Source organism: Corvus kubaryi, unplaced genomic scaffold, assembly GCF_017639235.1.
Source record: "Corvus kubaryi isolate FWS band 111438036 unplaced genomic scaffold, C.kubaryi_AGA036_p1.0 37103, whole genome shotgun sequence".
NCBI classification, from domain to species: domain Eukaryota; kingdom Metazoa; phylum Chordata; class Aves; order Passeriformes; family Corvidae; genus Corvus; species Corvus kubaryi.
In genome coordinates, this window is record NW_024581029.1 from 628,927 (window position 1) to 651,227 (window position 22,301).

A 22,301-nucleotide genomic window follows, 5' to 3' on the forward strand; every position below is an offset into this window, starting at 1 on the left:
TAGATAAAATCCTTCAAAGCAATTTTCATATTAGTTTATCTCACCTGCACAGTTTTGGAATATAAAATCTCCCATGTTTTCTGGAAAATGAAGTTAAACATTGGGGTTTGGAAAAGAATTAGGTTGGCATAAAAAAGCCCAGCTTGATTTCTGCAGCACTCCCTCCTGTGTGTAGAACTGGTGCAACTAAAGAAAAAACTTGCATAAAACGTCACAAAAAAGATGTGGTTTGTTTATTTTCAAGCAATTAACAGATAAGTAACCAGGTTTTCCTCTTTGTTTAAGAGATGATGTGCAGCAGTCTCTTGCCATCGTGCACAACTGCCTGATTGGCTCTGGGAACGTTCTGCCTCCTCTCAAAGGAGAAAGGGTGGCTCATCTGTAAGTAACATTTATTTTATGTCCCGAACATTCTAGTGATTGTGTTCCTTCGTGCTGGGTTTTAGTGCTTTCTTACTGCTGTTGTCGTGCAGCTGCTGCTAGAAGCTACTTTAGGGAACACTGATAGTAAATATCAAGATACAGAAAATTCACTTGTCAGGAAAGGACTCAAATGCTCCTGTCCTTCCCTACAACAAGGAGCCATGTGTGTTTCAGTGTGTATTCTTAGGTTTGACAGAAACCAAATTTCTGCCTGTTCAATAGAACTGATGGGGTTCTGTTAACTGGGAAATAGAGATTCCGGGTTCAAGGTGGCCTGATGGTGTCCCTGCCTCTGACAAAGTCTGATCCAAAGGGATGGTTCATTTATAAATGTGAGAACTGAGATGTACTGTTAATAAATCCAGAAGTCTTTGTGCTACTGGCATTAAATTTAACTTGTTAAAATGAATTAAATGCACATACTCCGTGATTTCTGTAATGTGTAGTAATACTTGGCTTATTTTCATGCAGGGTCCCAAGTCTGGTGTCTTTGGAAGAGACAAAGCTGTACACTGGTGTTGAATATGGTGAGTAGATCCCAGTTCTGTTCAGGCAGGCTCTAAGTGTTGTTTTCTTCTTTTTTAAAATTGCTTTCTTTTTATTTTTTTGTAAAAACAGTGGGTTCTTTTGGAGAACCATAATTTTGATTCTTCTCTTCATATAAATGGGATTTTGTGACCAACACCAGAGTTCTGTGTACACACAGTTTTATTTTCAGCAGTGGTACACAAGATACGGATCTGCTGCAGGAATCTGGCTGGTAATGGGAGCTCTGTGTGTTCCTCAATTCCCACATGCTAAATGAACTGCCTGAACTTAGAAATAAAACCAGCTGTCAAAGCAGATAAAGATGGTTGTGTACCTATAAAACCCAAGCAGCTGAGTTGATAAACTGATGAGAGCCATGTCCTTAGATATAACAAATGGTTATTTTTATAATAGCTCATACTGCCAGTTCTGAATAGTCTGCTCTGGCTTTCCACTATTAGTTGCTTTTTATGCTGTTGTATAATAAACATAAAATGGTTTTTTTTTCTCTTTTAGATTTATCCAGGGAGAATTACAGAGAAACAATTGCAAGGGTGACAAGGAAATTGCTGCGTAAGTTTGATCACTCCTGTAACGAAAACCAACTGTTATACTTCAGTATGATTGTATACATGAGGAAATTGTATTGTTTACTTTTCCTACAATTCCAAAAGTTAAGCTTTGTGGAAATAAAATTATTGCTAATTTTTAAAGCTCTTCTCCTGTCTGATGATCAATTTCATTTCTCCCAATTGCAGGCTACATTCTTGATCATTCAGAAGATGATACCAAGTCTTTGTTTCTAATAATAAAGGTATGCTTTACATTTGTAAAACTTAAGGCAAGATGATGTGTTTTGCAACATAATCACTCTTGTCCTCTCTTTCTTTCTACAGATTATCAGTGACGTTTTACAGTTCCAAGGGTCTCACAAACATGAGTTTGATTCGCGATGGAAAAGCTTCAATCTAGTGAAAAAATCAATGGAGAACAGGGTCAGTGACTTGGCTGTGTGAAGCTGAGATTCCTGAATTGCTGATAGGATACGGAAATCTAAACCAAATGTCTTTCTTTACAGCTTCAAGGAAAGAAACAACACATCAGAGCCTTGCTGATCGACAGGGTTATGCTGCAGCATGAGGTAATTCTTCCCCTTCAATCCCCATAATTTGCTTGAAAAGCTGCTTTGCATAGTTTGCTAAATGTCATCGTAACAATATTCCTGCTCTGGTGTTCTTTATATGTGTGAAATGCGAAAACAATCTGTCCTTTCTTTGTGCTCCCCATGGATTCAGCTGAGAACCCTGACGATGGAAGGCTGTGAATACAAAACTTCCCACCAGGAGATGATCAGGGATCTTCTGTGTTTGTCCACGAGTTCCTATGGGCAGGTGAGGAGCAGCCCCTTTTAAACTGAGATTTATGGAATGTTTTTTTGGTCTCTTCAAGCGATTCTACATCCTAAATCTGTTGTTCTGGCTGTTTGCTTTTCAAATGATCTTAAAAACACCTTGTTTCTGGCAACATGAAGAATCTTCTGTAACTTTGTAGCTGTTCTCATGTAAATGCCAGAAACAAGAAGTAGATTTTTATAAGGAGGGTGGGGTGTTTACAGCCTTCCACGAATAATTTTGTTTCTGTGCACAAATACATGATAAAAACTTTATGCATAAGTAACTGAAATGGACGAGGATGTTATTTTTATCTAGTAAATTTTTTGTTTCAGGTCAGAAGTAAAGCTCAGCAAGCATTCTTCACAGCTCTGGGAACCTACAATTTCTGTTGCAGAGATATCATTCCTTTGGTTCTGGAATTCCTGCGTCCCGACCGGCAAGATGTCACTCAGAAGCAATTTAAAGTATTGCTTCATTAGCTTGGTTTTGTGGCTGTCCTTTGAAAGTGTTTTTGCATGAGAATTTTCAATGGGAAAAGTGGGATTTGCTTGTTTATCAGCATGACTGATATTTTCATGGCTAATAGGCATGGCTGGTGTAAGGAATTATTTGTATTAGATCTGTTTTCAAGAGAAACACTGTTTAAATATGTTCCCTGTGTGCTCAGGTATTACCAAAATGTGAGTTAGCAACTATTTTTAAGTTATGGAATGGAAATTGAAAAGCTGTAGTCAAGGTGAAGCAGCTGTGAATCATCTCCTCTAACATAATTGAGAAATCAGGCAGCCAATCTGTGGATAAATTAATTGGCAGGGCTTCCAATCTCATTAAATGAAGAGGACTCAGTGCAAAAATCTTCAGTAATTTGACAGTGAGACTGAATGTTTATGGGACATTTTAATGATTTGGTAGCTGCAGCTGAATTTTTATTCTGTGTGGGTGTGTGCTTATGTCGATATCTCGGATGAGCAGTGCTTTAACCTTCCCAAACTCCCATCTTTGACTCCACAGGGTGCCTTATACTGTCTTCTTGGGAATCACAGTGGGGTGTGCTTGGCCAATCTGCACGACTGGGATTGCATTGCACAGACGTGGCCAGCAGTTGTCTCTTCTGGGCTTAGCAAAGCCATGTCCTTGGAAAAACCATCCATAGTCAGACTCTTTGATGACCTGGCAGAGAAAATCCATCGGCAGTATGAAACCATTGGACTGGATTTTGCAGTGAGTGACCAATTCCTTGGTGTTCAGGCTTGTCTGTATGGACAAGGAAATTCTGTACTCTGCTGATTCCAAAGCAGAGATGTTAAAAACTTCTGAGTTCAAGTCCCAAATCTTTGCACTGTCCATCAACAGGTTCCAGAGAAGTGCAGGGAGGTGGCTGTTCTGCTGCAGAACTCGGGACAGCCAAGTTCAGAGTTCACAGCTCTGGGGTCAGAGGAAATTCAGTTGGGAATTCAGCGACAGAAGGAGAAGAACTCTGAGGCTCTGAGGTGAGTTCAGCTTCCCTGAACTGCACATTTAATGTCATCATCATCCAAAGTGGCTAAACTGAAAAATCCAGAATGTCCAAGGATTGTTGGGCTGCATCTTCTCTCTATGCTTCTATTTCCTCTGTGCGTCTTCCTTTTCACCTTCACAAACCTTTGTTGAGGAACTTCTCCACTGTTTTTCAGTGGATCCCCCAGTACTATGTGGTTGATAACTCCCTCTCTTTCTCTCAGGAACTATGAAAATTTGGTCAACATGCTGCTGGACTGCATGGAACAGAGAAATCTGTAAGTCCCCCTTTTGTGCATGAAAGGGTTTTTTTTGGGGTGGGTTGGAGGTGGTTACATGGATCAGTATCCAGGAGAGCAGTTAGCATGGTCTTGGAGTTATTTGCACTGGGAGCTTTAATTGTTAATACAAGGCATCATCACATCTTGGAGTTAAGCTTTTTCCTTAATTAGTCTGGCCTGTTACTGGGGGTTTTAATATTTTTTTAATAAAAAAAGCTCTGGTCTGTCTGTGTAACACTGACATCCAAATAGATTCTAATTGTTCCCATAATATTTGTGTTAAAAAACTTACAAAGAATATCCCTATAGGTATTTTTCATTGTGTATTTTACATTTTTACACCTAGTATTCCCAGAACACTGGAGGTTTCCCAAAATGAGTTAAGCTTATTGATTACAGCAGTGTCATTTATTTATGTACTTGCATAATCTTGATACATACAATTTCTGAGTAAAACCAGTACCTAAACTTTGGTATGTACACTCTGTTTTGAATATGTGATTTTTTCCAGGCCCTGGAAGTTTGAGCACATAAGCATTGGCTTCCTGTCCCTGCTCCTGAGGGATGACAGGGTCCTGCCCACCCGTGCCATAAAATTCTTCGTGCAGTGTCTCAACCACGATGCGATTGTGGTTCGGAAGGTGAGCCCAGGAGAAGGATTTGCTTTGGGTCTGCAGCTCTTTGGGGTTTACATCAGGTGCTTGTGGGGTTTTGCTGGGATAAAGCACAAAAACTGGGGTGGAACTCCCTCCTCGCCCTTCCAGCCACGCACGTGTACAAAATTCCCGATCCAAGAAATGGCAGTCTTGGCAGCGCTGTAGCATGACATATGTAAATCTGTAAACTGTGAAAATGTGGGATGGGCTGAGTCCTTAGTTATTTCAGAGTTCTTTTGCAGAATTTCTTTTGCAGATGGCTGCTTTTCCCACCTGCAGTTTGTTATTTGAACAGAGCCATTGATGTGTTTTGTTTGTTCTGTTGTTGCCTCAGTGAGGCCCAAAACAAACCTCCTTTGCCCCCCAAAAATTATCAAAACAGTATTAAATTCAAATTATTAAGACAAAATTATTAGTGAGGTTTTTCTGGCCTATAAAGCAAGTCATGTCCTGTATCCCCTGAAATAACCAGGATTATCTCCCTATGGGTTCACTCCAGTGTTCACTGAGTTTTTAGGGATGATGAGCCACATGCTTCTGAAGGAAGCGTATGGAATGGATACATTAATGCCCATTTTTTCCTTCTCTTTAGGTGGCCATCTCAGCTGTGGCTGGGATTCTTAAGCAGCTTAAGAGAACACACAAGAAAGTGCCCATCTGCCCTTATGAAATAAGTAGGTTTAATTTAATGTAAGATATATCTTACATTTATCCTAAAATGGTTTTTTTCTGGTTAAATTAAACCTAGAATCAAGAGCTCTTCTTTTCTCCCTGGTTGTTAATGTTCTAAGCAGATGGGTAAATATGATATAGAAGTAATAATACAATTGGTAATTTTTCAGTTTGGGGCTCTTTTTGCTTTTGGGGGTTTTCTCCTCTCTGAAAAGCTTGTAATTTGTGAGAACAATTTGTATGTCTCCTGTTTAATTTTTATATATTTTTATCATTTCTACACATGTTAATTTTGATTTTCCTCTTGAATCAGGTGGGAGCCCGAAGCCTTCCAGCATCCAGGCTGGTGACAGAGCTGACAACCAGTGGCTGCACTACAACAGCCAGAGCCTACCAAAGACCAAGGAAGCCTGGGAATCCTGCTGTTTTGTGGAGAAAACACACTGGGGATATTACACCTGGCCCCAGTGAGTAGCATTAGCATTGAGGTGGAGTTGGGAGAGTCAGCAGGAAAAATTCTGGGGGAAATTAAATCCTGTTTTATTTTATTTTTTTTTTAACTGAACCACCAAAAAAACCAATTTATTTTGTTCTTTGTGCTGCTTGCTTGTGTTACCATTTCTGGCTGGGTTTTGTGTTGGTTGGTTTGGAGCTTTTTGTTTATTCTTTCTTTTCTATCCATTTCTCTCTCTATGGGCCGTAGGCACAAATTCCATATGGGTGTTTAACTGCTGCTGTTAAGATGAAATATGCATATTGGATATTACATGTATGTAGAGTATTCTAACCCTACTAATTCTGCATTGTTTGTATGGCAAAACCTTTAATAACAAACTCTGTTCTGTTGTAAATTTTCTTCTTTAAGTTTCGATCTCTTGGAATTGAGGATCAATCCTATTTAATATTGAGAACATAGAAAACAACCACATAGAAAGCAACAACATGTGCTGGTGTATTTTTATTTTTAACTTTTTATTACTTATCTTTTCTTTTTGATACTCAGAACTATGACAGTTTATGCTCCAGTTGAGCAGCAACCAAAGCTTGGGCGAAGGAGAGATGAGCTGACAGAGGTAAGAGCTGCAAGTTTGTGGGGTTTTTAATAGTACTTCTCCTTTCTTCTCTTAATACTGTCCACAGATTACTGTGGAGATCCCCACAAGATATTTTTAATTGTATTTTTCTACTTCTTATTGTGTCGGCATACAAGGAGGAATTCTTAATTTAATGTATTGCTGCTTTTTTGTCAGAGACCATGGAGTAATTGTATTAATGAGCACTTTCTTGTTCCCTTTCAAATCATAATCAGAGTTGAGAACAAGGTCATTAATGACTGTGGGAAGGACTAATTTTTAGAGGTTTGTGATAATTCCTGATAAAATCAAGGGGGGGAATGGGATACCCAAGGCATGATTTCTTTCCTTGAGAATGCAAGTGAAAATGGGACTTGGAAAGATTGGGATATCACTGTGACACGCAAACACCTCAAAGCTAATATTTTTTTTTTTTTTTCTTCCTGTTACAGGCAGAACAGATTATATATGATCACTTTTCTGATCCCAAGTTTGTTGAGCAGTTAATAAAATTTTTGTCTTTAGAAGACAGGAAGGGAAAGGACAAATTTAATCCTCGCAGATTTTGCCTCTTCAAGGTAAGGGGAGTTCAATCACTAAATTGCTCTCATTTTGTTACAATTCCCAGAGCATGGAAAAGCCATAGACTGCTGGGCTCATACTGCTGCAAAATGTTGATTTTTAAAGCTGCTCTGGGTAATCCTATTAATTCTCTCTTCTGATTAACTACTTAGGGAAACATATTTAGAGTAATGTAATAGTCTGGAGGAGACTGGTGTATAATGCTGTTAAAAAAAGCAAAGAAATTTCGCTTTCTACGTCTTCAAACTCAAGTGTTTCACAATTTCATTATATTCTTGGGAAGACAGTGTTCTAGGTAATTCCTCAAGACCCTTTCCCCTCTTGTTTTTCAGGGCCTTTTCAGAAACTTTGATGATGCCTTTTTGCCAGTTCTTCAGCCCCACTTGGAGCAACTGGTTGCAGACTCCCACGAAAGCACCCAGAGATGCCTAGCTGAAATCATGGCTGGCCTGATAAGAGGTTCTAAACACTGGACCTTTGAGAAGGTGCTGGAGCAGTATTTTTGAGTGATTCTTGGAAGTTAAGGAGTAATTTTGAATTATTAGCCCATTTAAACATAGTTGAGGTCTTGACTGCCGAACTTGGAGCACAATTCATTGTTTGGTTTGGTGCCTGTTCTTTCCAGGTGTTGGGAAAATGTTGAAGTATTAAAAGTAGGAACAGTTTGCTGTTAAGGAGATGGGAAAGCTGCCGTGGTTTGTAATTCCAATAGGAATAAGTGCTTATGGCCACCGTGGACTATTAAATATTGATTTAATGAAGGCCTAGCTGTCCATGCTGAATCTCTATGCCAAAAAATAATCCTGGGAGAATCAGTACAAAAATAAAGATGATATTTTAGTATCTGAGCTGGGTTTGAGATCCCTAAATAGCAAAATCTTGTCTCTTGTGTTTTGCTGGGCAGGTGGAAAAACTTTGGAAGCTTCTGTGTCCGTTGCTTCGAACAGCTTTATCCAACATCACAGTGGAAACATACAATGACTGGGGCACCTGCATTGCCACCTCCTGTGTAAGTATCCCATTTTTTGTCTTCTAAAGCTGGATCCACTGTGGATTAACATTCCTGCAGTGAACTGGGAGCTGTGGTGCTGCACAGCAGGGTCAGTGATAGGCCACAAATATCTTGGCTCAAGAGTTCTTTCAAGTCACTCAGCAGAACTCAGTGTAGTTTGTTAGCCAGAACCTTAATTAGGTAAATTCAGACATGGTTATTCAGATAGGTCAAAAATGAAGCTGAAATTCCTTCTATTTTGATTGTATTTACCAGTTAATTAGAACTGTGTATAGCTTTATTGGGTTTTCCTCCTATTTATGTTCATTGTGAAAAGATATTGAACATTGCCCTTGCTTAATAGAATAAACCCGAGGGATGCAAAGAAAATCTGCCATAACTTTCCTTGTTTACACCTTATTTTATACAGTATTTACATTTTAAAACCCTCTCATTTGCTTATATCTCTTCTCCCTCTTTTTTTCCAGGAGAGCAGAGATCCTAGGAAACTGCACTGGTTGTTTGAATTGCTGTTGGAATCTCCACTGAGTGGTGAAGGAGGATCATTTGTAGATGCCTGGTAAAATAAATTTGAACTGGTTTATTGTGGTTGAATAGAGGAGGAAATACAGCCTGGATAGGCTGTACTGAGAGGATGCTCTGCCAGCTGGACTGTAGGGGAGGGGAACACAAAGGCTCTGCTTTCCAATTAGCTTTCCACACACAATGGCAGGTTCGTCATGATTATTTTTTAAATATAACTCAATTAACAGGATGGGAAGGTTTGGGGCTGGCAGAGCAGCAGTCGTGTTGTTCCATTGGGCAGTTTTTACTCATCTTTGCTCATTGAAGGACACACTGGTGCTCTGACACACAGGTGCACATTCCCAAACAAAGTCTGGAGGGGACTGGGGAAGGAGGATTGTTCCGTATGACTAAAGATGAGCTGTTCTGATTCCCAGCCGACTTTATGTGCTGCAAGGGGGCCTTGCCCAGCAGGAGTGGAGAGTGCCAGAGCTGCTGCACAGGCTGCTCAAGTACCTGGAGCCCAAACTCACCCAGGTCTACAAGAATGTCCGAGAGAGGATAGGAAGGTCAGTGTTGTCTGCTGCAGTCCTTGTTGGGTTTTAACTCTTCATTTTATTTGGTAATTGAGTAGCTAAATAATTACACTGAAAAGCATTAAAGCATAAAAGTCACATAAATTATTAACAGGCTTGCTTCAGAAATTTCAGATGATTTCTCTGTTTTTGTCTTTTATTTGTAGAATCGTGGAATGGCTTTGGTTGGTAGGAACCTTAAAGATAGCCAGTGCCACCCCCTGCCATGGGCAGGGACATCTTCCACCATCCCAGGTTGCTCCAAGCCCCATCCAACCTGCCCTTGGGCACTTCCAAGGATGGGGCAGCTACAGCTTCTCTGGGCAACCTGTGCTAGGGCCTCACCAATTTATTGTCTGTGTTTGTGTATAACATCTCTAAAGATCTTAAAAGAAACATTTGATCTTAAATAGCTTTGAAGTGAAGATGAGAGCAATTTTTCTCTTAAGTATTAACCTTCAAAGGTCACCCAGTTGATCTCAGATCATTTGGAGTTCACAGGTCACTGTTCTCTGGACAAGAGGTGTGCTCACTGTGTGTTCCTGCTGGCTTTGTTTGGTTTTTTTAGTGTGTTGACCTACATATTCATGATAGATGTTTCCTTGCCAAACACTGCTGCAACTAAATCTCCTCGTGTCCATGAATTTACTACCCGGATACTTGAAAACCTCAAACCCCTCATGGAAGCAGATGAGGAAATCCAGAATCATGTAATGGAAGAGAACGGAGTTGGTGAACAAGATGAGCGAACTCAGGGCATTAAACTCTTGAAAACAAGTGAGTTAAGGAGGTCAGGGAATGGGGGCTATTTTGGTATATGATGATTGATGTCTGCAAATTGTGTAGCAGAATTGTTAATGTTTTTCTTCTTAATCAGTGGTTGTTTCTCTTTATTCAAACAGTTCTGAAGTGGTTGATGGCGAGTGCAGGACGATCTTTCTCTACAGCTGTCACAGAGCAACTCCAGCTGTTACCTTTGTTTTTCAAGGTACATCCTTTAATTTCTCCTTTATTGGTTAGGTTTGATTAAAAAAGGCATGTGTAAATATACTGAAGTTCTTTTATATATATATATCTATATATCTATATCTATCTATATCTATTTAATATTCCAAGGCCAGGTTGGATGGGGCATTGAGCAACCAGCTGTAGTGGAAGGTGCCCCTGTCCATGGCAGGGGAGTGAAACTGGATCATCTTTCAGGTCCCATCCAACCCAAACCATTCCATTATTCTCTAAGGGACCTTGAGTTACTTTCTTTAGTTCCCTGACTACACAATTCTTTCTAAGCAGCTTCTGTTTTCTTCTAATTCTTGTATTTGAATCTTTGAATCTGTGTCATCCAGTCTTACCTCTCTGAAATAATCCATACTTGTGTGCCCAAAGTGCACAAATATCAATAAATTACCCAGCAATAATCGATGTGACTACAAAATGAAGGTTTATTAAAGTGAAAGGGAACTTGATAAAGTTCCCTTTTTTCTCAGTTTTGGACCTGGATCTAAAACCTGAATTTAATTGGGTTTGATACCAAGAGAATGGCAGTGGGGAACCAAAGTCTCACCGGGATATCTTGATTATTTACTGGGAATATTTAATGTCATATCAATGTTTTTCCCAGTTAACCTCATCTTTCAGCATTACATTGAATGCATTTTTCCTAGACAGCTGTCCTTTCATGAGATTACCTTTCTTTGAGGATTTTGCTGTCACCAGTGCCTATTTGCTAACAGAGTTTTGTTCCCTCCTTGCTCTTATTTAGATTGCACCCGTGGAGAATGACAACAGCTACGATGAGCTCAAAAGAGATGCTAAGATGTGTTTGTCCTTGATGTCTCAGGGTTTGCTGTATCCTCAGCAAGTGCCTTTGGTACTTCAGGTGCTAAAACAAGTGAGTGTGGTGTAAACAGCTTAAAGCTTCTTCTCATCTCAGGCACCCTCTGCTTTTTATTTAGGAGTATACAATACTTATGATTCTAAGCAAATCAAATACTGATTTAGATCTGGAAGAGTTTATTTAAAGTGTTTTAAAACACTTAGTGTGTCTTGTTTAACATTTAAACCACTTAATTTTGATAACAAATTGGACAGCATTTTGATATATTAACATTTGGTTCAGTAGTGGATCACTTTAAGTCTCCTCATAAGCATAAGAATCCAAAATCCAGTTTCAGAATGAATCTTCAGCTGAAGAACTGCCCTTGAATCTGATTTTTCTAGGCTTTTACGATATATGTCTGTTTAACAATCTGCTTTGGAAGTGAAGCCTGTGAAAATTACTACCTAAATAATAACTGCCTGCTTTGGAGATAAAAGGTATATGAAACAAAATTACCTGAATAAAGGAAGTTCTTTGCAACTGCCCCCAGAAGCATTTTTCTTAAACGTTGTCCACTTTCCATCAGGGGGCTGCTTTCTTTGACATTTTTGCCTTCTCACCCTGATTTATTCACTGCAGACAGCAAGAAGCAATTCTTGGCATGCCCGATACACCATCTTAACCTACCTCCAGACCATGGTGTTCTACAATCTCTTCATCTTCCTCAACAACAGTGAGGCAGTCAATGACATCAGGTGGCTGGTGATAAAACTCCTGGAAGATGAACAGCTCGAGGCAAGTGATCCCTTTTCTGCACTGCTCTCACACCACTGATTCATGCCTTTGCCAAGTTTTATGGAAAAGCTGACATGTAAATTAATCCAGGAGGTATTTCTAGCTCAGCATTCTTCCTGCTTTGAAAATGAGCTTTACAGGATTTGTTTCTTTCATATTCATTCCAAGAAAACAGTTGATAATAAAATGTTCCATTAGTGATTTTTTTTTTAAAGTTCCATTGCTTCTACTTTTTCACAGATTGGTGCATTGCTTGGAGCTTGGTTTGAAAGTACATGAAATAGGGATGTTATTAATTTCACTATAAATGTGTGTTGGTAGAAAATTCAACATGCAACAAGGTCAGATCTCTTCCTTTGTGAAAAGTGTGTGAAACCACTATTTATTACTCTATAGGTCTGCTTCCCATCTAATCCTATATTAATGACAAAAGTACTCCTTATATTTACATCGAGAACTACCTAGAACTGAGGGCTTGCATTAAATGATGTGAATTTAGGTCATGTTTCAGCACAGTGAAGACTCTTTAGTGGTAACCTCCTGTCTGGCCCATCTCCCCTGTACCATCATTTTCCCTGGTGTTTGTGCAGTTGACAAATGTCAATGAAATCCTACTTTTGGGTGCTTTTTTCCTTCTAGAAGAAAGATTCTACATCACCTTGCAATCCTACAGAAGTTGTTTGTCAGAGCACTTACCTCATAATCTCACACCATTTTGAAAAATACCTTTTATTCACTTGAATGCAATTTATCCAGTTCTTCTAAATGCACCAAATTATCCCTCTGCACCGCAGAGGTGCAAATCCAAAAAGCCTACCTGTGTTCATAACCACTCTGGATCATGCTGTTGCCATGGAAGCTTTCACTTTTCTCTGAAAAGTCATCTTGTCCTTTCTTGGTAATAGCTGACAAGATGCAGTATCCTGCTGAGTAATTCCTGTGTAGCTTTTAGATGCTGGATTTTTAAGATGACAGTCGTTAGCTTTAACTAAGATTTGGTGTTTTTGCTCTGTAGAACTGAGGTTTTGGTTCTTGGATTTTAAGATACTTTTTTTTTTTTTTTTGCTTATTTTGATACAAAGGGCCAGACCTGATGATGATTGTTTGTTTTAATATGCACAGCACTCATGTCTTGATAAGCCTTTTTTGTACTGCACTGCAATTTTACGGGAATGAGAATATTTTCTCTCTATGTAAGTAGTCCCTTGCAACTTCTGCAGTTTGGCTGGTGCTGTTGAGTGTTTTTTTTTTTCTGATATTGTTGCACTTTTATAGACCTTGGTCAGTCCCTTCTGACAAAAAAAAACCCAAACCCCATAGGTGATGGGGAGATTCCTCTGTAGTTTTTATATTCTGTATTTCACCATGAGTGTGATAATTTATAAATTTTCTAGTGCCAGAGGTGGTGAGTGATCAGCTGCCTTCATGAATGATTTTAAAGGCTTTGCTTCCAGGTGCTCCTCACAGCAAAGTGTTCCTTCTAGCTGGGTGATTAATTTAGAAATTAAAGTGGTTGTAATACAGGGAGAAGGGATGTAAATGGGCCCAGCTCTCTTGGGAGCTCGCTCACTTCCCAGCCAAGCTGCTTTGTGTCTGGCTCTTGTATTAGCACATCATGTCTCATTTAATAGCTCAGCTCTTCAGGGACTCACAAACTGCTGATAAACAACACTGCCAGCTTCTCACCTCATCCTTCTTCACTATCAGCAAAGTAGATCACATTAGAATAGTACCTTGTAGAAATTTAAATGGACTGGGCCGGAGTCTCAAGAGCTTATTTGAACTCCCTCTGTTTGATTATTGCAGCTCTTGCAGCTGTACTTACGGCTTTGTGGGGCTCAGAACATCGTGTTCAAGGATGTGATTTATTATTATAATCTGCTGCATTGGATTCAGAGCACTGGGACGTGTTTGTGCTCCACAGAGACAAATGTTCTGTTTGCAGTTACCTGTGACAGAATGTACCTACCAAAAATCTGGTGGCAGCATCTCAACCAGTTGATTTGGTTTGCAAGTTTGTAAATGTTGGGAGGCTTTTGTCAGAACGTAATTATGCAAAGTGGGAGTGAGTTTTGGAGGGACTCCCAATTTAAATACACTTCTACACATCTATAACTTCCTGGCTTTGGGAGATTTGAGGAGATGAGAGAACTTAGTAATACTGCTGGGTTAGTCACTTGTTTTTAAAAGAAGGATGAGTTGTCTCTACTCAGAATTCACTAACAAGGTGCTGTGGCTAGTTTAAAGGGAATGGAAAAGGAGATCTGTATTTTGAATGGCTTGGTAATTAGACAAAAGCTAAGTTTAGTCTTGTTCTCTGGAGCTTCTGGTTACCCTTGAGAAGAATATTTTTCCAACCTGGATTTCTGATTTTATTAATGTAGTGCAGAGATCTGGTACTTGAGACAAAGAAGTGTATCATGCTGGAGCATTACAGAACTGAGGTGTTGACCATAAAGTTCGTTTTGTAGCTTATTAATGCAGCATCTGTTGTGTCTTCCAAAGAATTCTTGTGCTGTGGGTAGAACAGAATCAGCTGAGTCTCTGGAACATTCCTCCTGCCTTTTCTTGGAAAAGCTCTTCTGCTTTTGTCAGATGAAAAACTAAATGCTTTTGAATAAAGCCCACTTTAAAACTGATGTCAATACAGAGCCTGTTAGGAATTTCGTGAAGCAGGTTGATTATTTGGTCTTGGTCGAACTTTATTTTTAAACTTTCTAAAGCTCCTCTGTTGACAGTGGAGTTAAATTACGCTATTTGCTTGAGTAGCAGGTCACTTTATGGCAAATTTTGTGACAGTAGCTCTATATTACAGCAGAGCATGTTTATTAATTTTAAAGAGCCATATAGGGAACTATTAACAGCAGGATAATACTTCAAAGGCTTTTGCTGAGCAGAGTTTGCTCACTTGGGTTAGTTGGGTGTGCTTAAAAGGGCAGTAATGGTATAAATAAATAGTGTTCTGTGCCCAGGTGAGGGAGATGGCTGCCACCACGCTCAGCGGGCTCCTGCAGTGCAACTTCCTCACCATGGACGGGCCCATGCAGACTCACTTCGAGCAGCTCTGCAAGATGAGGCTCCCCAAGAAGAGGAAGAGGGACCTGGCCTCAATGGGGGACACAATTCCTTCAGGGGGTAAGGAAATGTTTCCAAGGCTGAAAGCAGCTCAGGAAGAAATCAGTGTTTTGTGTTACATAGACTGCCATAGAATTTGATTTGCAGCATAAATGGTGAATAAGAATACACAGCAAAAGCAAATATTTTTATTATGCATTCCTATATTAAATTAATTTCTTACTCTTTTAGAATTAACGTTAAAGAGGTTTTTCCAGTTCCCAGTTCACAGGGATAAGAATGCAGGTGATGAGGGATAGCAAGTTCCTCAATAAATAAAGTTCCTCGGTTGTAACAACGTAGTTTCACTCCTTTCCCACCTTACCTTCTATTTGTTAGCAGTGTGGGTTTTATATTAAAAAAAAAAAACCACAAAACAACCAACCAAAAAATAAAGAGAACAAAAACCCCCTTAGTTAACCCTGATCTGGAACTTTGGCTTTTGCCTGAACATTTAATGCATCTGAGTCACAGTCATTTGACCCAGAAATGGGTTTTCATATTGTCCAGTAGCTCTGGGATTTGAGAAAACACTCTGAATGGCAAAATAGCAAACATGGAGATGTCGTTGATGAGTTATTCATGAGATTCTTTGAGAGAGGAAAGCTCATTTGAAATGTTTATAAAGTGTCCAGCAGTTGCAGATCGATTTCCAATGGAAGAATGCGTAAAAAAATAAAGATATGAGAATGAACCTGGGATTCTGAGTAAGGAAGCAGAACCAATCTGGAGCTTGTGTCTGTAGAACTCTCTGGATTTCTACAGAAGCTGGAGGCCTCTGCAGTGCCAGGGGTTTGTTGCTGATTTTCCTTAACTGATGTGGGTTGATGCCCTATTTTTGCAGACCTGGTGAAGCGCCACGCTGGCGTCCTGGGGCTCAGTGCCTGCATCCTGTCCAGTCCCTACGATGTGCCCACCTGGATGCCACAGCTCCTCATGGATCTCAGTGCCCACCTCAATGATCCCCAGCCCATTGAGGTAAAAATACAGCAGTTCTCTATTCAACAGAACACAGCTGAATACCTTTGACTCATTCTTAATTCTCTTTTCCTAGAAAAGCATAGGAACTTATTAAGAAATTTAATTTCTGCTGCTTTTTACTAAATGACTCCAAATGGTTTTAAAGCATGGACTGCTTTTAAGTATCTTTTGTGGTAGATCTATCCTTGCTTTCAAATTTAAAGCATTACGTTGAAAGCTGCAAGAACTGTATTTATAATGAGGAAGTGGCTTTTTTTTTTTCATTAAAGATGTCCCTTTTGTGCATGCCATTCTAGGAAACATCAACCTGAGCCAAAACATCAGTCTGGAATTTTTTAAACAAAGTGTTACGAGCGGCCCTAGAAATAAGTTTTTTAAAGAAATAGTTGCCTTCAACTTTTACTTTTTTGTCCTGTCAGTTGGGTTTTGTTGACCTTTGCTTTTTTAGCCAGAGGAGTGAGATAAAGAATTCCTTAGATGTTTTCAGACCAAAAGCACCCATTTGAAACACCCAAGGAAAAGGCAGGGGTGAAAAGCACTTGGCTTTTATTTTATAAGAATCTCTAAAGGTTTCCCAGCTCAAAATTGTAGGTCCAGGAATCCTTTTTATAAGAACTTTGGAGTCATGACCCTGGTCAAAACACTAACCAGAACTGTGAAAATTAAAATCCTGGGCTGAATTTCCAGAGCCCTCCTTTCTTCTGGGTCTGCTCCAACCCGTGGTGGTACTGAGCAGTTGTGTTTGTTGTATCCAACATTGGTTTTGGTGTGGAGCTGGAATCCCTGACTGACAGAGCTCCATCCCAATTGTGCTGGCAGATGACTGTGAAGAAAACGCTGTCCAATTTCCGGAGGACCCACCACGACAACTGGCAGGAGCACAAGCAGCAGTTCACAGATGACCAGCTCCTGGTGCTCACTGACCTCCTGGTTTCACCCTGCTATTATGCATAGGTGGGTCAGCTGATGGGTTTTGGCATAAATGTCACTCTTAGGAATTCTACTCCAGAGTAGGGAAGAATCCTTAACCACAGGGAAAATGCTGCAGCCAAATTTCTGGCCCTTGCCCCTCCAGTGGTTTTGGTCAGATTTATTTTGGTTAAATATTTTAAGTATTGCCCATCTTTCTGTGCATCCTTGTGCTTTGCTAAGGCATTTACACTTCTTTTCCTGAACGTTGATGTTCCTTTTTTCCATTTTCTGCCAGTTGGCTGCCTTTTAAATGCATGGCAGTGTCCCTAAAGCACTGCTTTGTACTTCTGATGCCTCTGAGGACCTTACACCACCCAGTCCAGTCTGTCACCTACATCTCAGGATGGGGAATGGCTGCTACCACTCGGTTTCCTCTTCCACACTCTGGCTTTGCTGCCAGGGCTCTTCACACAGGCATGTCCCCAAAGAGTGAATCCGTTCCTGGGGTTTCTCTTTGTTACACTGCAAGATTCCCCTCTCTATTGTATTGTGATGTTTTGTGACAGTATTCCAAGAGAAGCTTTAATTTATCTTTTCATATAAACAAGAGCTTGAGGCAATATTTGTGTTTTGAACTTTCTTCTTTCTTTTCAGGTTTCTCCTGGGGAAAATGAGGATGTAGGAATTTTTCTGCAAAATAAAGGAAACTCGAAAGAATTTGATCATGTAGAAAACTTTGTGCTGGAGTCCTGATGCCTAATCAAAACCACTTTTAAATACAAACGTAGAGACCTGGTTCTATTCAAAAGGAATTTCACCTCCCCAGGGAGCAGCCGGGGAGCCCCGAGGCTGCACCTGCAGGGCCTGATTGTGAGTCCATGGCAAGACCCTTCTCCTTGGCCTGCATCACACATCAGTCTTGTTTCTGCTTCCTTGCACACAGTGACTTACACTGCACATCCCTCACCCCCTTCTTCTGCCCCCTGCGTGCAGAACCAGAGAGTGCCGCAAACCGGAATTTTCTCAGTGGAGCTCTCCAATTCTGCCGATGCAGCTCCTCCCCCAGTCCTCACACAGCCCCGGGAGCCTGCCTTCCTCAGAGTTTTATTTTTCACTACTGGGATTTGAGTACCATCCAGTCCACCTCAGGGCAGCATTGCCTTTTTGTATTCTCTCCCTTGTGCAAATGTAAATAGCTGAGCTCTGTGCAGTGCAGGGGTGGCAGGATGCAGCATGGGCAGCTCCTGCTGCCTGGCCAGGCCTTCGGGGTTGTCTTGACCACGTGTGGAATAAAAAAATATATGATTCTCTGCATATTTGTAAGGGGGAAAGACTATGGGTGTTTCCATGTAATTAGAGCCCACAGGTAGGAAATGATGGACTGTTAGTGGAGGTTGAATTCACGGAATGAAATGTATGCACAGTGTGGAAAGGCAGTTTTTAACAGTGTATTCTCCTAAAGATTGAGCAAGCATATCTCGTTTGAAGATTGTGGAAGCTCTGTGTTTTTTTTGCCTGCAGCTTTGTTCAGAGACTGATATCAATTGGCTGTTTAACAACCTGTTTAATATGTGTTACATAGTTGTAAAAGACTGTATAAATTGTAGAGGCATTGCATTGACAAAACATTGTACAGTTTGCAACCTTTTACATAACACCATTGTGAGATTAATTTGTAAAGATTCATACTTAGATGTTAATACAGTAGTGGTTCTGGCTTTTGTATCAAATCAAATGCCATTCTTAGTTTTTTAAATTATTTTCTTTAACAGAATATCTCTGTGTCTGAGGGGGTTTGTTTTGCTTTTCCTGTATCTCATGACTGTGTCTCATTCAGATTTTACTGCAGCACGTGTGGCCATTTCTCAATGCTGACGTCACATATTCTGGTGTGATCCATTCATAGAATGTGAGGTACATGGAAATAACTCATAAACTGGTGTGTGTTTCATCTTTCATGCAAAACCCCAGGAGCACTGAGACCTTTGTGTGGCTCATCCCAAACTTCCAAGCACAGCAGTGCTCCTGGGGCAGTATTTAAGGAGTGTCAGCACACGGATGTAACCACTGTATAGCGTAGTGCCAAAATTATGATTTCACTTGTGTATGTAGTTTAAGACCCAATAAATGGACTGTTTGTAACTACTGCATCTTCCTGTATTTCTAAAGAGGAAATTTGTTGGTTTGAGAATGTAACTTCAGGTTTTTACAGTGCTTTTGAGGTTTTGGATGAAGCCTGTGTTTGTCTTGGGATTTGGTAGTGAGTTAAGGCAACATTAAGGATTAATTAAAGATCTTGTTCTAATGTCTGGGAAGTCAGCTTTTACATTTATGGAAAAATACCTTGTACCAGGAAAACACTTGTTAACTGCTGAGAACTGGAGAAGCTACTTTGTGTTGGAGAGGGTTTTGCTGATAGAATTAAATCTTTACAAGTGATGGAAAGCATTTGCTGCAGAGGATCATCTTTAAAGGAGGCCTTGGCTGGTGAAGTGCTGGAGCAGATATTGCACATGCTGTTCTGCAGCTTTGCTGCTTTATGCTGTACTTGGGAATTTCTTTCCTTAGTCAGGGTGTAGCTGGAATTGGGTGCAGGATGCAGTGCACTGTAGTGAATCGTGCTCTGGTCGGGAGTGGTATTAATTCCCAACACCTTATAAATCCTCAATAAATTGCTTTATCCAAACAGATCACCCAGTAAATACAGCACCTGTTCAAAATACACTTCTACAGGATAAAACACACCTGTGGTCATGTGAGCAAACTTGTACTGATTGACTTTTGGTGAGGGAAGGGTTGTTAGTCTCCTGTCCTGAAAATGCAGGAACAATTATTTACCACCAAATCTTCACCAAATACCACAGCTCCAGTACTGGGTTTATTCCCTATGTTTCCCCAGGCAACACCCACATCCTGAGTTCTGAACTTCCATCATTGATGTCTTACACTGTCTCTTCCCTAAAGCTGTTGAGATGAACCAACTGCAGTACCTCAGTCTGGACAGGGAGAGATTTCTAGCACAAGAAGACAGAATTTTTCCCCTTGAAACAGGAAAGGAGATGGAAAAATACCTTGGAGATGGTTTGATAGCCTCAACATCCTTAGTGACCACCTATCAGACTGCACAGGTAACCTGTGACCACCTCAGTGAAGCACCAAGGAAGGGCAGAGATGTAAGGCAGAATTTGGGGGCTTTGAGAGGTGTTTTGGTTTTTGGGGTTGGGGTTTTTTGAGGGTTTGGTTTTTAAGAGCTCAGGTTACTAGTGATGTACTGCTCAGTGGCTCTTGCTAGACCATTAAGTGGTGTGATCTCCCGTATTTCCATAATCAGGTGGGTATATTTGGTGGTTATTTTGATAAAAAATACATAAGAAAATTACCAAGTAGGCAAATAAGACTTTTAACCTGTGCTTTTGGGTGGTGCCACAGTCTCAGCATTGGTGGACTGTGTTGCTAATAAGTTCATGTATTCATGTATAATTAAAGAGGTTCCTTATTTCTGGTATATTATGACTGTATTCCTGTTATGTCCAGGTATCTCCCTTTCCTCCTTCTTACTTCTTTCCCAGGCTGCTGGGACTGCTGTGCTGGGTACACTGGATGATGTGATGATGTCTCCTGTCAGTTTTTCACAGTTAGGCATCCCCAGCATCCCACACCCTGCTCAGTCTCACACTTCCTTCCACAGCTTTAGGCTTCCTGGAATCCTGCAGCAGAGCCTCCAGCTCCCTTTACCCCAGGGCTGTGCAAAATGCAATGATCTGGTAAGATGCAAGATCGAAAATAAAGCCGCATGGCAATAGAAAGGTTTGCTGGCCACTGTCCTGGGGAGGTTTTAACTCTAACCCTGCTGTGAGTCACCAGCTGATTGTTTTACATCCTCATGGCATCCTGCAGTACCTGGAGGACAACTTTTGGGGATTTCTAATAAAAGGGGGGGAATTTCGCCTCAGCCTGCTCTAGACATCCAGGTTGCCAGCAGGCAAAGGAATCCATGCTCCAAGGAAGGGGTTCCAGGTGGTTAATCCAAGGCAAGGTCCTCACGGTATTGGTGCAGTGGTAGTTTCACAGCCTGGTTTAATGTCAAAGACAAACTCTATGGAAGATGTAGAATATTGCTGAGCAGATTTTGCTGCTGCAGATGGAGCTGGACACACATTTCCCTTGGGGAATATGAGATGCCATCGTTTCTGATTGGCATTCTTAAGAAAACCAGCAATAAACCAAATAAATCTGTTCTAGCAATAAATGCACTCAGATTACAATCAGTCCAGGTCGAAGCCCAGCTGAGTTCACCCTGAAAGGGTTCTGTTAAAAGCTTCTCACTGCTACTCTAATATTTTCTCCTGGCTTTTACTTCTAATCCAGAAAAAAAAAATAATTTCCCCTTTTATTATTCCAGCTGCTTTCCCCTAGAACTCTTTTGTTAAAATCACAAGGTACAATTCTTAGAGATGGGGGTAGATTTCAGCAATTAAAAGTAATTTCCAGTAAATATCTGCAAAACAACACTGTTGTCAAAAATGCCTTGGGAACATTGTTTCCCTTTATGCAGTAGGAACTCCCAAGACTGAACAATGAGAAGCCTGATAGCTGTAAAGAGCACTGGATTTTTAAGGAATTAGTTTAAGGAAAGCCTTGAATGCTGCAAAGAGTGAATACCCTCATACCCTGTGCAAGGTAAGTTGTTGCTCTTGTGATTCCTTTCTTGCAAAACAGACTTTCTTCCACTGCTTTTCTCCCCCACTCAAACTTTGGAAGCTCTTTTAAAAGCTAAAAAGTCCTTTTCAAAAGGGACAGGCTGGTGAGACACTTTGCTGTGCTCCCGTGGATCCTTTTTGCCTCAGCTCATTCCCTTCCTCCCTGAGAACAATCCCTTCTCCTTTTCTGCTGCAATGTTTGAGGCTCTCAGCCTTTGATCCAGCTACACTTTCCCCTTCATTTCAAACCACAGTTAGTAACTGTAGAGGGGTAAAACATCTTAACCAACCCCACTCTTGCCTTAGGCTAATATTTTGTTACTCTTGTTTAATCCCATAATTCAGCATCCTCTGATGTTTATAAATAAGAAAATTCGAGGAGGGAGATCCCACCTTGTCAATGACCCAGGAGGGCCAAGATTCACCCACAGATTTCAAATTACCACAACTGGAGAACAAAAATACAAGTAAGGGAAAATAAGTGGCAGCCAAGTTGAAAGAGAACATAACTTGAAGCCACAGGAAACGGTGTTTTGGATTTTGGACCTTCCCCCTCCTGTACACAACCAGTTTAAGGACAAAACCCAAGGCAAAATGCACCTGCCCAGGTTGCAAGGCACTGCTGCGGCCAACTGCTGGCATTTCCCCGAGAACAAATCCACCCTCATTCCCAGCGTTTTTAGCAGGCAAAGGCTCACGGGCCAGGCTGTTGTCACCAGCCAGAGGGTTATAAAAACATTGCTCTGGGGTTTAGAAAGGAATGTGTTGAAAAATAAACAGGCA

General features: G+C 40.6%; 1 protein-coding gene across 1 annotated transcript in view; it reads left to right on the forward strand.

Annotated features, from left to right (window-relative positions):
* PSME4 (proteasome activator subunit 4) overlaps positions 1–18,960 on the forward strand; it is a 43,986-nt gene extending 25,026 nt beyond the window's left edge. Inside the window, exons 20-47 of the mRNA XM_042021068.1 lie at positions 286–381; positions 895–950; positions 1,468–1,524; positions 1,710–1,765; positions 1,848–1,946; positions 2,030–2,092; positions 2,247–2,342; positions 2,678–2,809; positions 3,357–3,566; positions 3,699–3,835; positions 4,067–4,120; positions 4,635–4,764; positions 5,372–5,453; positions 5,765–5,918; positions 6,455–6,524; positions 6,977–7,102; positions 7,439–7,591; positions 8,011–8,115; positions 8,586–8,677; positions 9,060–9,191; positions 9,766–9,974; positions 10,100–10,185; positions 10,960–11,088; positions 11,656–11,811; positions 14,784–14,946; positions 15,770–15,903; positions 16,726–16,860; positions 17,473–18,960. Coding sequence (XP_041877002.1) covers positions 286–381; positions 895–950; positions 1,468–1,524; positions 1,710–1,765; positions 1,848–1,946; positions 2,030–2,092; positions 2,247–2,342; positions 2,678–2,809; positions 3,357–3,566; positions 3,699–3,835; positions 4,067–4,120; positions 4,635–4,764; positions 5,372–5,453; positions 5,765–5,918; positions 6,455–6,524; positions 6,977–7,102; positions 7,439–7,591; positions 8,011–8,115; positions 8,586–8,677; positions 9,060–9,191; positions 9,766–9,974; positions 10,100–10,185; positions 10,960–11,088; positions 11,656–11,811; positions 14,784–14,946; positions 15,770–15,903; positions 16,726–16,860 — 3,112 coding nt within the window. The 3' untranslated portion in view covers positions 17,473–18,960. The remainder of the gene's footprint in view (positions 1–285; positions 382–894; positions 951–1,467; positions 1,525–1,709; positions 1,766–1,847; positions 1,947–2,029; positions 2,093–2,246; positions 2,343–2,677; positions 2,810–3,356; positions 3,567–3,698; positions 3,836–4,066; positions 4,121–4,634; positions 4,765–5,371; positions 5,454–5,764; positions 5,919–6,454; positions 6,525–6,976; positions 7,103–7,438; positions 7,592–8,010; positions 8,116–8,585; positions 8,678–9,059; positions 9,192–9,765; positions 9,975–10,099; positions 10,186–10,959; positions 11,089–11,655; positions 11,812–14,783; positions 14,947–15,769; positions 15,904–16,725; positions 16,861–17,472) is intronic.
* The last annotated feature ends 3,341 nt before the right edge of the window (positions 18,961–22,301 follow it).